Here is a 15,344-nt window from a genome sequence, read left to right on the forward strand (position 1 = left end):
AAGTAGTAAGCTTTTTATGTAGTGAAGGATCTACTACACCAATGCAGTTTTCATGAAGAGTGAAGCTTCTCATAAGTCCTAGGAAGCAATGTAGCCCCCCCCCCCCAAAAAAAAAAAATCACGTTTTTTCTTTTGAAACTGAAATAAAAGCCCCAAGGCCATCATTACAAGTGCCCCTTACGGCCTCTAGGGGCGTAGCCGCTAGTATAACGTATTGATTTATACTTTGGTCCAGAATTACATTCAAACACTAATATAATAGCTGACGTTTTGAATTCTCATTTACATTTAAAGTTAACAAGTTGACACATTAGAATTGTTTGTAACTTGATTATGCTCGTAATTTATGTAGTCAACACTCATATATTACATCTATCGTGAAACTTATGTTATTACAAAACAATCTAAATCCTTTAATAATCTATGAGTAGTTCTAAGTAGCACAGCTATGCTATAGTCGTACTGAATGTGTATCCAAGTATTATGAAAATAAGTGTCGATAGGTCGTAAAAGTATTTCAAGAAACTGGTAATTTACATTTTTTCAATTTGTTTTTAATATTGTATTTATCCTTTTTACATTAGAGATGCCTTTAATCAATAATTTCAATATATAAGTAGGTAAGTTTTTACTTTTGGGCTAACATTCAAAATAAAATCCTTGATATTGATAATACTAACCTCTGAATGATATCTTTTCTCATTGTAATATCTTTTATGTGTGCGTCTTGATCTCGGCTTGTTAGCAGCTGCAGCCGCCTGGTCAGGAGCACTAGCCGCTGCTGTCGGGCCCGGCACAGTTATGATAGTAGCTCCTGATGTTTGGTCTACGGTGCTGCTAACAGTTGACCCACTTGCGCTGCTGCCAGATCTGGATGCTTTGGCAGCACCAGCCGACGCGGCGGCAGGAACAGCCTTTACAGTGGATACTTCAGGCGACTGCTGCTGACTTGAGGAGGATGAGTTGGTAGCCGCCTCCTGCTGTGCGGCTGCTTTCTCTGCAGCAGCTTTGTCTGCAACTGCCTGCACGAAAGGCTGCAGGAGTTTGTTTCGTTTCTTTTCATAGCCTTTCTGGGTTATGTCACCTAGAATACATAGAAAATAAAAATAAAAATTATTATTTTACAAAGATAAGTTAAGGGACAGAAAGCACGACATTTTTTTAAAAACTAGATTCTAAATTATCCTTTTCATAAAGTAACAGGATATCTATGTGTCTGTACCGAAGAATATTGATAAACGCTAACTCAAATAGTTCTCATTTACAGTGTAGCTTATCATAGGTCCTGAGAAGGTTTATAACTATTTGGATGGAGGTTACAGCCACCCTTCCGAGAGAAATCACAAAAATAATTTTTGGTAAACTGCTGATCTATGTAAATCATCAAAAAAACATTTTACGTTCTGCTAGAGGCCTCTAGGGGCGTAGCCGCTAGTTTTAAATATTTTACCTTCTGATAATTCAAGATCTAGTTCAGCTAGCTTCTCCTTGACATCCTCAGGAAGGCTTTCAAAATCCTTAAGAACTTGTGCTAGCTCCGCCATCCTGTGCCAACATTTCTCTGCGGACACACGCACACACACGCCCACTCACACACACACACAACTCTTACATCAAGTTACCTGAATTTAAAAAAATAATTATGGTAAGGTAGCTTTGAAAGAAGGGGGGCACCCCTTAAAGTGCTTACCTAGTCTAGTATTTCTAAATAAATTGAAAGAAGGGGAGATTTTTTCCGCAAGTTTGTATTTTACCTGAGGTTAGGTTAGGTAATATTGGGTAAAGGGTACATGGGTGGGGTTCCTATGCTCCCCAGGCACTTTGAGGGAAAGCACCACAAGAAGTCATGATAAAAACACAATCATTTTAGGAATTCCTAAAAAGTTACCTAACCCGCCATAAAAAATATTACCTACCTGAACTGTTTTTTTTTTAAAACTACAATTGAATGTGTGGGGGTCGACTTCCCCCTCCCTCCACCATCACCCCCCTTCCTTAAGGGCCCCTAGAGGCCTCTGGCGGCGTATAAAATAATTTACCTTGGAAAGAACAAGATACTATAATACATTTCTATCTGAAAATATCACAGAATATTTCAAGTTAATTAATATCACAATAAATTACATATGTTCATATACAGATGTACAATAGGTTCAGTTTAAAGAAAATTATTAATTAATATTGGAGAGGGTAGAAAAAGAATCTCCCTAAGCAAAATATAGGAACACAAAAATCAGAAGGGGAAATTTTTTTGAAGTTATTAAAGACTGTGAATCAAAATTTTTTTAATAAAAATGAATTCGAATTCGGTGACTAGTATTGACCCTATACAATTAAGAATTATTATTGATTGTTTTTACTAGGAAAAAATAAAAATAGTCTTATTCATCAAACATAAAAACTAGAAGAAAAATCATATAAATATTCAGTTAAATTTAAGTAGGTATACAGTTGACAATATAATAATTTGTATTTAAGAAGTTGCTTTACTAGGATATTTGGATGTAACCCAGGCCAATCCCCACTTGAGGTTGGTCAGCATGTACTTCATGGCCTTGGTCCACTGTTCCTCGCTGTTGAACTGCATCTTCACTGAGTAAGAGTTGCCCGTGGCTTTATCCACAATTTTACCCTTTTCCATGTCGTAGGGAAGACAAAACCCAGAATCTCCTCGCTCAACCTCCTCCTAAACATAATAAAAAACATCAGATCAAAACATTTCTGCGATGATAGAAAATTACTTTAAGTGCTTTTAGTTTTAACTCAGTAATGTATTCTTATATAAAAGTAACAGGATGTCTTTCAGTTTGTCTGTCTGTGTGTCTCTCTATAGGTATGATCTCGTTAACCACTGAACCGATATTGGTTCCGCTTTCAAATGCTCTAGGGAAGGTTTATACTATTTTTGAGGAGGGTACCTCCACCTTTCCAAGACAAATCGCCCCTATAAAAAAAAGACCCATTGAAAAGCCGCGCTAGTAGTTATATATTTTTAAAATAACTTTTTGTGAAGTTTAATTCACAATATTATTAGTTTCCGTAAATATTTTGTTACCTTAAATTGTTGTAAACACTCAAGAAAAGCTGCCATGCCGGAATCAAACTTGTTATCCCATATTAATTTAAATCCTCCAGAACCATACAGGGGTAATTCCTTATTCTCTGCCAACACCTATCAATAACATTAAAATGTTTCAGGATTATTTTGAAAATATGAAACGCCTTAAATAATGATTTTGAATGGTACAACGTTTTTTTATTCATTCATACAACTTTAACAGATGTACTATAATAAAAGTATAACTAAGTCAGTTAAAAATGTGTTTCTTTTTTATAATGATAATTTGCATTAAACTTTGTTACAAAAATATTCTATCTATAATAAGTAGTAAGCTTGTTTCTAAAGCTAAAATTCTCGGAAACTGCTAAAAAAAAATATTGTACGTTAGATAAACTTTTATACATTTCTTTTTTGGTTTTAGAATATTCTCCTGACCAACTCCGCCTTCTCCTAGAGACTAGGGGCGAAGCAACTACTAGTTTTGAATAAACTTTTTAGTAGCAAAACTTGCTAAATACCTTTTATGTATTTATCCATTTTATACTTATTTGGTTTTTTTTTCTATTCTTAAATAATCGTAAAGGTTGTTCAAATGTACCTTTATATAAGAGAAGTTTCCAAAAGGAACCAGCTGATACTTAGTGAGGGATAGATTGATCTTCCTACAGAGACTGTATAGAAGGAGAACAGTTTGTCCCCAGGCTGTGTTCACCTCACTCCAGTCAACTGGCACCGAGGGAAGACGACCAAGCCTAAAAAATAGTTACTTGTAAATCTAACTATTAAAGAAACTAACTGCTACGCCCCTAAAGGCCTCTAGAGACACTTAAGATGGTGGGGGTTTAAATTCGACCACAAATTTTAATTTGTCTAAAAAAGAAAAGTTATGAAAAAAAATTTGGGTGGTGGATTACTTTTTTCCATGGGCGATTTCTCAGGGGAGGGTGGAAGCACTCTACCCTAAAATAGTTATAAACTATCCCAAGACCTATGAGAAGCTTCATTGTAAAGCAGAACCATATCGCATCACCGGTTTAAGAGATTCCTCGGTACAGACATACAGACACACACACACAGATCCTGTTACTTTATCTATAATACAAAGTAGAACGATGTCTGTCTGTCCGTCTGACCGTCTGTCTGTCTGTCCCTTAAGATCTCGGTAACCACTGAACCGATGGGATTCTACTCTTCAGGGTATCTACCTATTGGTCCTGTGGTGGTTTTAAGCTATTTTCTTGGGGGGTGGGACACCCCCAACCCCCCCAAAAATGAAAATTTACCCCCCCCAAAAAAAAAAAAAATTTTCTTGAGAACACATTAGACTATGAGCAGCACCAGTAGTAATTTTCTTGAGAACACCTTAGACTATTTTTTTACGAATTTTGCGAATTCGTTATTTAATCTAGAAAATGTTTTCCTGCTGGGTAGGTGCAAAAATTTGCGATCCGTTCTGCTGGGTAAGTAATAGAAGATGTAATAATACCTCTTGGGGCAAAGCCCCTAGAGGCTAGGGGCGAAGCCGCTAGTTATAAGGATAAAGTATCAATATTTTAACTCTTTTTGTCTTACGTAGTTTTCAATTTCTTTATCTTGCGGGTGTTGATCAATGAAATCACGAAACCTTTAGGTTATAAAATCTATATAAACTTACCTAAATCCGTTAATAGTTCCAAAATGTCCGGAGTGCCAGATATGAAAAGTTGCATTGAAAACATTGGTTTTCTTTAATTTCTCCAGCTGATTTTGCGTTGTTCTCAACTGAAGGTCAAGACTCCTAGATAAAACAAAATATAGATACCTAATTTTTGGGGTTTTTTTAGATAGGAAGGTACCTATTTAAAATAATATGTTCATCAATAAAACCACTGATAGCTAACAAATAATGATTTTTAGGTGTGCAAGATCCTATTCTAAGTGCAGGCGTGTGTAAATATTAAGAAATGGCTGTACATCGATATGTATGTAAATTGATTGTATCAATTTTTAACATGGACCGTGGAAGACAAAATATTGTGAGTTGATATCTAAACTTATTTGTAGGTACGGTCTTGCTTTAGTAACAACACAATATAAAAATGAGCTCCTTGAAAAATATGAAAAAACATTGAATTCTTATTTTGTTATGGACAAAATTCAAATATTAGGTAACCATGGTTTTAAGTTTTAACGGCACTTAACAAAAAATCTCCCAAATTTATATTAAAGCAAATATCCCTTACACTTAACATTTTTAAAAAATTTAAGTACTTTTTGATATTTTATGTACTTGTATCATAATAATAATAGACAGAAATATCAGGGATCTTAAGGGATAAGACAATGGCCGATAAATTGATTTACATCCCCAATGATGATACACAATGATTAACCCTTCTGTAGATTAAAATTAGTGGTTGAAACGTTTGTACACTCAACTTAATGAATCAACCAATCAAAATTCACATATGTCCCCAAAATTATTAAGTCAACGAATAAGAAAACGTTATTATAAAACTATGGTAATAAACAGCCCATTGTCCCCTCTCTCTTTCTCTCTGTCTGCAGAAATATAGTTAATGTTTTAAGAATTTGATATAATATTTGAAATTCTAAATTAGCAGGAGGAAGCTTATCTGAATTTAATTGGGAAGAGTTGGAAAGGAGGAGGGAAGTTTGCCCAATAAATTCAATGCATAAATTATACAGAATGAAAGCAGATATTCGAGAATTATGAGAAATAAATATAAGTGTGAACCTTTGCTTTTTATAAATGTATTCAGCAATATTTTTTTGGCAATAGAAAGAAAAAGTAGTAGCAGGTTTCGTCGTATTTTCACAGTAGCTTTTGTAAGGTTATTTTAGGTTAAGTTAAGTAAATGTTAATGATTGTCCCGCAAAGTTAGAGCCCCCCCCCCCCCACAGTAGGATTTTTGGTCATTTTTTAAATTTCCTCAATTTTGAGTTAAATGTCCCAAAGGCTAGTATTACCATTCAAAAGTTGCCATAAGACAGATTTTTTGATATACTATAAAATTTTAGGCAAAATACAGCAGTTTTGCTGAACGTGGTCAAAGGAATATTTTTAAAAAGTGAGTTTTTTCATCAAAATCATCATACATTGCTTTTCCTACTTTTTCCTAGAATAAATTGGTGTAAAAATCTGATTAAATGATATGTAACAATATTTCATTGATATAGACAGATGTTTCTACTTTAAAATGCCAAGAAAAATAAGAAAAGTTGTCATAAATCTGTAATTTAAAATCCAAGAACACCTCAAATTGCATCTTAAAATAACATGTATTTTTTACGTTTAAAGGTTTTTCTAACTTGGGGCTACAAGGTGCCAAAAGTTATTTAGGCCCTGATTAAATTCAAGTATTCATAATTCAAGATTAGTTCATAATTCTTGGCACCTCGAAGCCCCAAAATAGTAAATTAGCTTTAAAAATGGACAATTCTTAATCTTATTTATATTTATCAAGTGCTATTATGAAGTCAAAATACCATCTTTTGAAAGAGTTTAATATAATATATATATTTTACTAGAGGCTGCATCCCTATCAATTAATGGCTCTGTATTAAAGAAGTAAGAAAGGGTTTAAAAAATACCTTAAAACCTTCCTAGGACCTATGTAAATCTTTCTTAAAATGAAGAACTCAATCAGTTAGGTAGTTATTGAAATTTTAAGCTTAAGACTTAAAAACTTACTACTTTATATATTAAGATATAAACCTATTTTTAACACAACTAATCTATAAATCATAATGTCCGTATGTCTGTAAATCTGTCCATTTGTACGCAAGAAATGTTATTGGCGGAAACATGAATTTCTCAGTAGCTATTCAAGAGACATCTGAAAATGAATGTGAATATTCCCTACACTAATGAGCAGCTAGTTTATAATAATATTAGTCTGTCAGTCTATTGTTAATTCTCTGACAGACAATTGATTTGTAATTTAAAAATTTCATTTACTCAGCTGTTATATTAAATAAACAGCTGATTTTTATATAATAATAATTTTCCTCATATGTATATCTTGATTGGTACATCAGTATGTCTGTAATGCTTTAGCGGTCATCTTTTATAAAATGGCTTTACAATTAGATAAAATTTTTGTGCTAGTCTTAATAAGAGTTTAGGTTTAGAATAATTTTTATATGAGAGCCAAGCTCAATATATATACATGAAGGTCATGCTGTCTGCCTATCTGAAATTGTTATGGTATACATGGTTTCTAAGCCTGACAAACTACCTTTTTTCTACATTTTTTGTCCGTCTGTTCTTATATAACTCTGTGTAAAATATTTAATTATATTAAAGGTAAAATTTTCAACTATTAAGTGCTATTGGTCTCTAAATGTAATGGAATTAATCTTATAATCTACTTTCATTTACTCTATTACCTCAATGTTCGTCCAACTTATAATATTCTTAACATTTAAAAGATTGGAAAAATTTTAAAAGTTTACAATATAACAAGAATGACAATATCCATAAGTAGCGAAGCACAAAAAAATTGGAATATACAAACGGGCAAAATGGGGTGGTGGAACAGTTGTTCAGTTGTCAGTCATAACAAAAGAGAGAGAGAGAGAGATTATGGAAAAACTCAAAAAATTCACAAAACCTCTAAAAAATGAGACTTATGTCTTTTGAAGAATGACCGACAGATAAACGGACAAAATAATGTATAGAAATCTTCACTACAGCTGTGAAAATCACATTTCTTCTATGGTGTTACGGACTGATATGTTATATTTTTTAAGACGTTTAAAAAGTCATATACATTCATAAAAAAAACGTTAGGTAGAAATTATAATAATATACATAAGCTATAATACTTTTTGTTATTGATAATATGATCTAGATATCCTATAATATAACCTAAAGTTTTTTGTCTGAAGCTTAAGATCTTAATAAATACTGAAAATAGGTTCTCTAAATTAAAGCCGTGTTGGTTTTATGCTATTTCATTTTTAGATTTAAGACTTTAGGGTATTTTTCTAGCCCTTCTCTGTCTCTTTTAATACAAAGCCCCTTAACTCCGGGGCGCAGCCACTAGCACTGAATTTGAAGTAGATTCATTTAATTTGAAGAATATTCTTACTATAAACACCATGAATTAAAATCAGTTTATCGATTTGAGAACGTAAGTAAAATCATAAACAACATCACCTATTTTTTTCTATTTTCATGGCATAATAGGGCTCGGCAGCCTGTATGCCTCAGGAAAACCCTTTACAATTTTAAAAATCAACTGAGAGAAAGTTTTAACTTGACCCGACTTGGCATTCCCTCTTGTAAAGAAATCTTTTTAAAACATCAAAATGGATCTAAATTTGTGGCTTAGACACGGCTGACGCGCGGTTGCCGAGCTCTGTATGATATTGTTGAAAAACTATGTATATCAATCGTAATCACCTTAATAAGACCTAAAAGTTTTAATAAGTTATAATTGAGGTATAAGTCAGTGCTAAAAAACTTTTCTCTCCAAAATGAATTAAATTGGAAATTTTGAATTTTTAACCATTTGAGTAGGTTAGTTCTAGGGACATTTTCTTATCCAGTATCACAATAATATGTGCATAATATGTTATATTATACAAGCCATTAACTGTATGTGATAGGTTTTAACTTTATTTTCATTTAATATAAGCTTTAGTTGGCATTTGTGACTGGTAAAGTTAAAAAATCCCCAAAACCGCCAAAAATTCCACTGTGCCCCCCCCCCCCCCCCAGGGGCTAGAAATAGGAGAAAAGATACTATGAAAATATGACGAAACCCGCTTCTTCGTTTTCTTTCCATGATCCTTTTTTTTATTTTTCATTTTAAATATTTTCTAATTATTGTATTGATACTGGACTGTAAATTACCAGCACCCAAAGTTTTATAACCAAGGTATTTATTCGTTAGCTGAAAACTTGCGATAATTTTATTAAATTTGTGTACTTTAATAACAATAATTTTAACCTAGGATAGGGATAATTTTATTTTTATTTCTTATCATTGGGGATGTGTATCATTTCATCGTCTATTGTAATATTAGATCCCTAGGCCATCTATATGGCTTAAGTACCGGTACTGGATGGAGCTCCTATAGAAACCCCAATAGTAGTTTAGCGCAGAAAGGTGACAGAGAATTTCTTAAGCCGCTGACAAATTTTAAAATGAAAACAGAGTCAAGTTTTGAAGGGATCTAAAGTGATAAGAATTTGGCCGTTAAAAGTATGAATTCTAATGATGATACACAAAATACCCCTTTTTGTAGATTATAATTTGTGGTTGAAACTTTAGACACTTAACTAAATGAACCAACCAATAAAAATTCATTAAAATTCCCCACGGTTGTTAAGCCAACGAATAAGAAAAGGTTACTATAAAACTTTGGAGATTAGTGTAATAAACATCCCAATGTCCCCTCCCTCCCTGCAAATTTTGTATAAATAAGTTTACCTATATTCATCTTCAGCTTGCAAAAGCTTATGCTTATGCCTGCTATACTCTCTCCAATATCTCTCCTCCTCCCTCTCCAACTCCTCTCTCCGCCTCACCGCCTCCGCCAACATCGAGTCCGCCTCGTTTTCCTCCCGTTTCAAATCCTAATATAAATCACTTTGCAACAAATAAATTTTAGATAAATTGCTAATAAATCTTTTAAAACTAAAAATATGAGAAGGTAGGTATTTGATATTTTATCAAATTTAAGGAAGAAAAAACGGATTTAAAAGCGGATCAATTAAAAAAAGGTAAATAGGTAGTAAATTTTAATTGTATGTTTTATGATCCCTTTCAATTTTTTCTAGGTACCTACTGAAAAACTGCATACATTGATATCAAGAAATAATGAAATAATTTGTTAAAAATTAAATCTGCATGGTAAACTCTAATTTTATTTTATCTGTGCTTTCTCTCAAAGTCCCTAGTGAGCATACAAAAACCTCTCCTTAACTTATATTGTAAATTGGAGGAGGGGTAACAAAACCTCCGTTTATATACCTACCTCAAGTTCTTGATTAAGTTGTGACTCTTGAAGTTGTAGTTGTTGAAGTTCTGTCTCGAGTGCACTCACAGAACTCGAGTCCTCAGTCTCCTGGTTCAAGTTGTTCAGATAATCCTGGTACTCCTGGAACAAGGAATATTATTAGTACACTCACAGAACTCGAGTCCTCAGTCTCCTGGTTCAAGTTGTTCAGATAATCCTGGTACTCCTGAAACAAGGAATATTATTAGTACACTCACAGAACTCGAGTCCTCAGTCTCCTGGTTCAAGTTGTTCAGATAATCCTGGTACTCCTGAAACAAGGAATATTATTAGTACACTCACAGAACTCGAGTCCTATGTCTCCTGGTTCAAGTTGTTCAGATAATCCTGGTACTCCTGGAACAAGGAATATTATTAGTACACTCACAGAACTCGAGTCCTCAGTCTCCTGGTTCAAGTTGTTCAGATAATCCTGGTACTCCTGAAACAAGGAATATTATTAGTACACTCACAGAACTCGAGTCCTATGTCTCCTGGTTCAAGTTGTTCAGATAATCCTGGTACTCCTGAAACAAGGAATATTATTAGTACACTCACAGAACTCGAGTCCTATGTCTCCTGGTTCGAGTTGTTTAAATAATCCTGGTACTCCTGAAACAAGAAATATTATTAGAGCACTCATAGAACTCGTGACCTCAGTCTCCTGGTTCAAGTTGTTCAGATAATCTTGGTACTCCTGGAATAAGGATTATTATTATAAAAAAAATATAGAACCATAACACTCCTGCAAGAAGAAATAGGTACACTATTTTAATAAATGTAACATCAACGTTTGTTAATTAAGGTAAAGAATGCATATTTGCGCTCCTTGAATGGATATAGCATAGACATAATATATTATGACGGGGGAAAAATTGTCGTCAATTTAGCCTGCTAAAATGGACCTCATATCTTGGCTAGGTCGTTCATCCAGTAGGAGGGGAGGGGATGGGGAAAAAGGAAGTGAATGAGGGGGAACGTTATTTTAGACAGCTACAAGTTTCACTTTATTAGAGTATATGATAATCTGGTGTAAGATTCAAGTAATAATAAATCCATTTACTCATTGTATCTAGGGGCTCTATCTTCGAAAAGAAAAGGGAGGGGACACAAAAATAGCCTTAAACACCACAAATCTTGTAATAATAAAATAGTCTAAAACAATCTTAAACGAAGAACTCCAAACGATTCAATGATTTGTTATATGGACAAACTAAAAGCCCTTACAAGTTTTATATTTCAACATAGCAATACAAACAGTGTACCTGTGCTTCCTGTTCTGCCAGCTCTAACTGCCTTTCTATATTTTCTAATAAAGAATCTGTACATTCCTCGCACAATGGATGGTCAACCTAAAAATTCATAGTAATGAATTATATAAAACTAGCGGTTGCGCCCCTAGTATCTAGAGGTTCTTTATTCAAAGGTGTAAGAATGGGGCGGAAAATAGCCTTATACCACCCAAAGACTTAAACCTATAAATAGAATAGCCTAAAACCATACTGGGACCTTTTTAAATCTTCGGGGAAAAGGAGAAATCAATCGGTTTAGCAGTAATTGAAATCTTAAGTTTTAGGTAAAAAAAATCTTACTTTTTTCTATCATAGGATAAATTCTAACAAGAATCGCAAAATCCATAAAAAAAAAACTAAAAATCAAAACAATGACCAATAAATACTACAAGTATATCTACTGAACGCGCAATATTGTACCAAACCTCACAACGGTTATAATTAAATAAAATCCTTTTAAAACAGGATAAGTAGTAGTTTGATTAATTTAAATTGAAATTATATATTTACCTAGAGGTCATAATTAACAAGAATGAAAGAATCAATAAGAAGGGAGACAAAGACACAAATCCTTGATTTATAGCTTAAATCTAATTTTGAACAATTCTTGTTTAAAGCTGCTTGGGGCTTGTCTAACAAACAATCTTTTTAAGGTAACTATTTAAAAAAAGGTAATAAGATTTTATTTAATAAGGCGTAAAAAAAATAAAAAGAGTAAAAGAAATTAGTCAAAATGTAAGAAAACCAATAATCAATTAGTCTTAATTTTAGTTCGTTGCATTGAAAACTTTTGCAAATAAAAACCAATACTTGAATTTCCTTCTTCAGATATATTCATCAATATTTCATGACTTCAATCCAAAAATCAGGAGAAATATACATACATACATATACATATTATTATAAGAGAAAGAGAAAATCGGATATCCAACTCTGGAAATAATTTCCATGTTGAGTTCTTTTTTTTACACGGAAATGCATCGTCATTATTGGTTCACAGAATTAACATAGAATTTTAAACAGCTGGGGGAAGGTGGGGGGTTTGTTTTGTTGTTGTTTATACTTTGTAATTCACCAAATGTCCCTTTACTTGTCTAGACATTTCAACAAACAAGGATGAAATTATTCAAAATAGTAAAGCGTAATATAGACATAAATCCATTATCAAAGTATTTACTTCCGTATTTTCATTATATTGACAAATCTATTGTATACGATAATATAATATGTATAAAGCAAAAAGGTTTTTTCATTAGCTTATGATTTTAAATATTTAGGTTATCATAATTTTAGATTTACCTTAACTTAACTTTAATTTAATAAGATAAATTAATAAGATTTGGCTAAGGGTTAGCTAAACTACTAAAACAAAAACAAAAACACCCTGTATCAGTGTATATATATTCCTTGCAAAGAAGTGACTTTCCATTATATAAATATAAATGAAATTATGTGTTTATTAATATTGATAATGACATTCGAAGAGAAAATAATCTAATTTACTTAACAAAGACAAAAACTATCCCATAATATAAAGTATCTAGTAAGGTTTTTTTGTCTGAAGCTGGTTTTAGGCTATTTTCCTGGCCTCCCGCGTACCCACACCCTGCCCCGAAGCAATTAGTATATAAGTAAAGGAAGAATGTTATTTGTATTTTAATATCTCCAAAATTGGAGAATTATCCTATCAAGTCCCCTTTTAAGGTGGAGACACAACAATCTCCAGCCTTGTGTTTGATAGCAAAGCTACTCTATATTTGAAATATTCGTCCGTTCGTCTGTAGGAAACAGAATGGGGGAAACTTGAATTTCTCGATGACTGTTTAAGATAGACGGCTGAAATTTTTTTGTGTAGAATAAGCATCCAGAAAAAAATTTCATTTGTCCGTCGGTTTTTTTTTACTTTCTATATACCTACCTATGTATTCATTTTTTATGACAAAAAAAAACATGTGTTTTATAACTGGCATTGTCCGTTTTTTAGGCTTCGCTAATAAAAGTTTTTGTCATCCTTAATTTCATATGTAGACATGTTTGAGGTATCTTGCTTGCTGAGGATAATACCTGACTATTATCTGACAACATGTCAAAAAGTTCACTGGTAACTCTTAACTGGTGACTAATTGTGGACTCCTGACCTAAAAACAACATTAATTAAAGATATAGGTATTAAAGTTCATATTGTTGAAACTTAAACTTTGATAATATTAAATCAAGGGAATATTTTCGGTGATTTTAATCAATTTGGCTTAAATTAATCAATGAAAGATGGAAAAGTTATTTTTAAAGAAAAACCTGATTCCCCAACCAGAGTGAATCCATTTCCAGTAGAATCTGCTAACTTGGTTGGTAAATATAATCTGTCTAGTGAACCAGCCTACAAACAAAGTTGACAATTAAGTCAAGATCATATTCATTCAGTTAATATGTGTTTACACACACGCATGGACACACACACATACATACACGTATCATAGCATAACAAACTATTTGCACACATCCTGTCAATTGATTTTGCAAAATTTCAATTTATTTCAAACATTTTAGCTCAGCGGCCGCAAAAGCTAAAAATAAATTATAAAATTATAATATGATGGATATTTGCAATATTATTTTATAGGTTTCATGATAAAATAAAAAGCGAATTTAATTCAAAATAACATTTTAAACATTTAAAATTTTTCTATAATACAAAAATTCCTATGTAAGGTCAGACTCGTGACATTATAATCGACAATTATTCTTCATAACGAATGTATTATGTACAAAAACTTTAATAGAGGCTTTATCAAGGCTAGTGGTTACAACCCTAGTTGCATCCAGTGCAGGGTATCTATATTTGAAGGTACGAAAATAACCTTAAACTAGGAACCTACCCTTCATAAACTTTAACGGACGAACAAAAAACTTACCTAGGTACCTAACTTACTACTTTATATAATAGAGTAAGGTAGGGGTATTTTATAAATAAATATAAGTAGATGAAAATAAAACGGTAAAGACGTCAAAAGTATTTAATTTATTAATGACAAAACGGTAAAGATTCAGGGATCCCAAAGGGATAAGACAATGGACGATAAATTGATGCAAATAACTTGATGAACCAACCAATCAAAATTCAAAAAAAAGTCCACAAAGTTGTTAAGCTATAAAGTTATTAAAGTTATTATAAAAATTTGGGGACTAGTGTAATAAACAGCCCACTGTCCCCTCCATCCCTGGTAACGATTAACTTTTTTTTAAAAATAAATAACATACCTGGTTAACAAGGTCCACATCAGGGGCAGGAGAAACGGGTAGGGCCAGCTCAGCAAGGGTGTGCTCGTCTATGCTGAATAGAAAAATATAAATCAATAATGGTATAATGTTTACAATCATGTAAGATTATTATGAAAGGATTCGTTAGTCCAAAGACGAAAGAAAACTTAATAAAAAGTTCAATAATTTCAATATTTATAATTTATTAGGTTTTGCCGTTTCAGAGACATAATGAAACACTAAGAAATACCAACATGAACTAGTTTTAAGGATTCAATTATGCTTAGTATTAATGGCGGAAAACATTACACCCGGTCTGATCGATGAAAGAATAAATAAAGCACCCTTACTGAGTGACGTAAAAACGGACAACTCAAATTACAAAGTAGCGGCGCTCCAAATGATTAGGTAGGCAATTAAAAACCTGTATAAAGATGGATCTAATTTTAGTGGTTGTTGACATCTCTGACATAAATATTCTATTCTGTGATCATCTCCCATTTTATAGTTCTGAAAAGTTAGATATATGTTCATTGCTCATGTTGATGTATAATAAATTCAAAATATACTCTTTTACTCAAATTATGATGTTGTACTATAACTAGCTACGTACACTGCTGCAGTTTTAGGTTCGAATCTCGGCCTAACACCGCGTCATATCCAAACACGTTAAAAGTTGTTCATACTGATGATATGTCAGGTGCGCGGCATAAATAGTTAGA

At 32.6% G+C, this 15,344-nt stretch overlaps 2 protein-coding genes across 5 annotated transcripts in view; both read right to left on the reverse strand.

The window, feature by feature from the left end:
* The window catches only part of DIP2 (disco-interacting protein 2), a 44,295-nt gene extending 42,198 nt beyond the window's left edge, over positions 1–2,097 (reverse strand). For all 3 annotated transcript variants that reach the window (XR_013878445.1, XR_013878446.1, XM_080156824.1), the window contains exons 1-3: positions 2,040–2,097; positions 1,451–1,622; positions 681–1,084 (exon numbers count right to left, since the gene is read on the reverse strand). Coding sequence is in view for 1 of the 3 variants with exons in the window: in XM_080156824.1 (XP_080012950.1) it covers positions 681–1,084; positions 1,451–1,544 (498 nt within the window). In the remaining 2 variants the exon portion in view is untranslated. The remainder of the gene's footprint in view (positions 1–680; positions 1,085–1,450; positions 1,623–2,039) is intronic.
* On the reverse strand, positions 2,074–15,129 carry Atg6 (Beclin-1-like Atg6). Of its 2 annotated transcripts, XM_080156826.1 has the most exons (12): positions 15,047–15,129; positions 14,623–14,695; positions 13,660–13,741; positions 13,429–13,502; positions 11,338–11,424; positions 10,728–10,769; positions 10,052–10,132; positions 9,505–9,650; positions 4,716–4,838; positions 3,660–3,813; positions 3,056–3,172; positions 2,074–2,686 (listed from the first exon to the last, which is right to left on the reverse strand). In XM_080156826.1, exons 1-12 carry the CDS (start codon positions 15,121–15,123, stop codon positions 2,474–2,476), a joined length of 1,269 nt encoding a protein of 422 aa, XP_080012952.1. In that variant the 5' UTR covers positions 15,124–15,129; the 3' UTR covers positions 2,074–2,473. The 2 variants fall into 2 exon arrangements, with proteins under 2 accessions (XP_080012952.1, XP_080012951.1); XM_080156825.1 differs by lacking the exon at positions 10,728–10,769 and having other exon boundaries at positions 10,052–10,174.
* Positions 15,130–15,344: the final 215 nt, after the last annotated feature.

Source organism: Acartia tonsa, chromosome 4 (genome assembly GCF_053477335.1).
Source record: "Acartia tonsa isolate MP-2025a chromosome 4, ASM5347733v1, whole genome shotgun sequence".
Lineage (NCBI taxonomy): Eukaryota > Metazoa > Arthropoda > Copepoda > Calanoida > Acartiidae > Acartia > Acartia tonsa.

Excerpts from the sequence above, each read along its gene's own strand:
- Atg6 (XM_080156825.1), bottom strand. The coding sequence starts at position 15,123 with ATGGGAGATGATCACAGAATAGAATATTTATGTCAGAGATGTCAACAA. Across the intron at positions 14,696-15,046 it reads TTAGATCCATCTTTATACAG|CATAGACGAGCACACCCTTG; the intron begins GTTTTTAATTGC and ends TTTTCTATTCAG. Across the intron at positions 10,175-11,337 it reads TGGCAGAACAGGAAGCACAG|GAGTACCAGGATTATCTGAA; the intron begins GTACACTGTTTG and ends TCCTTGTTCCAG.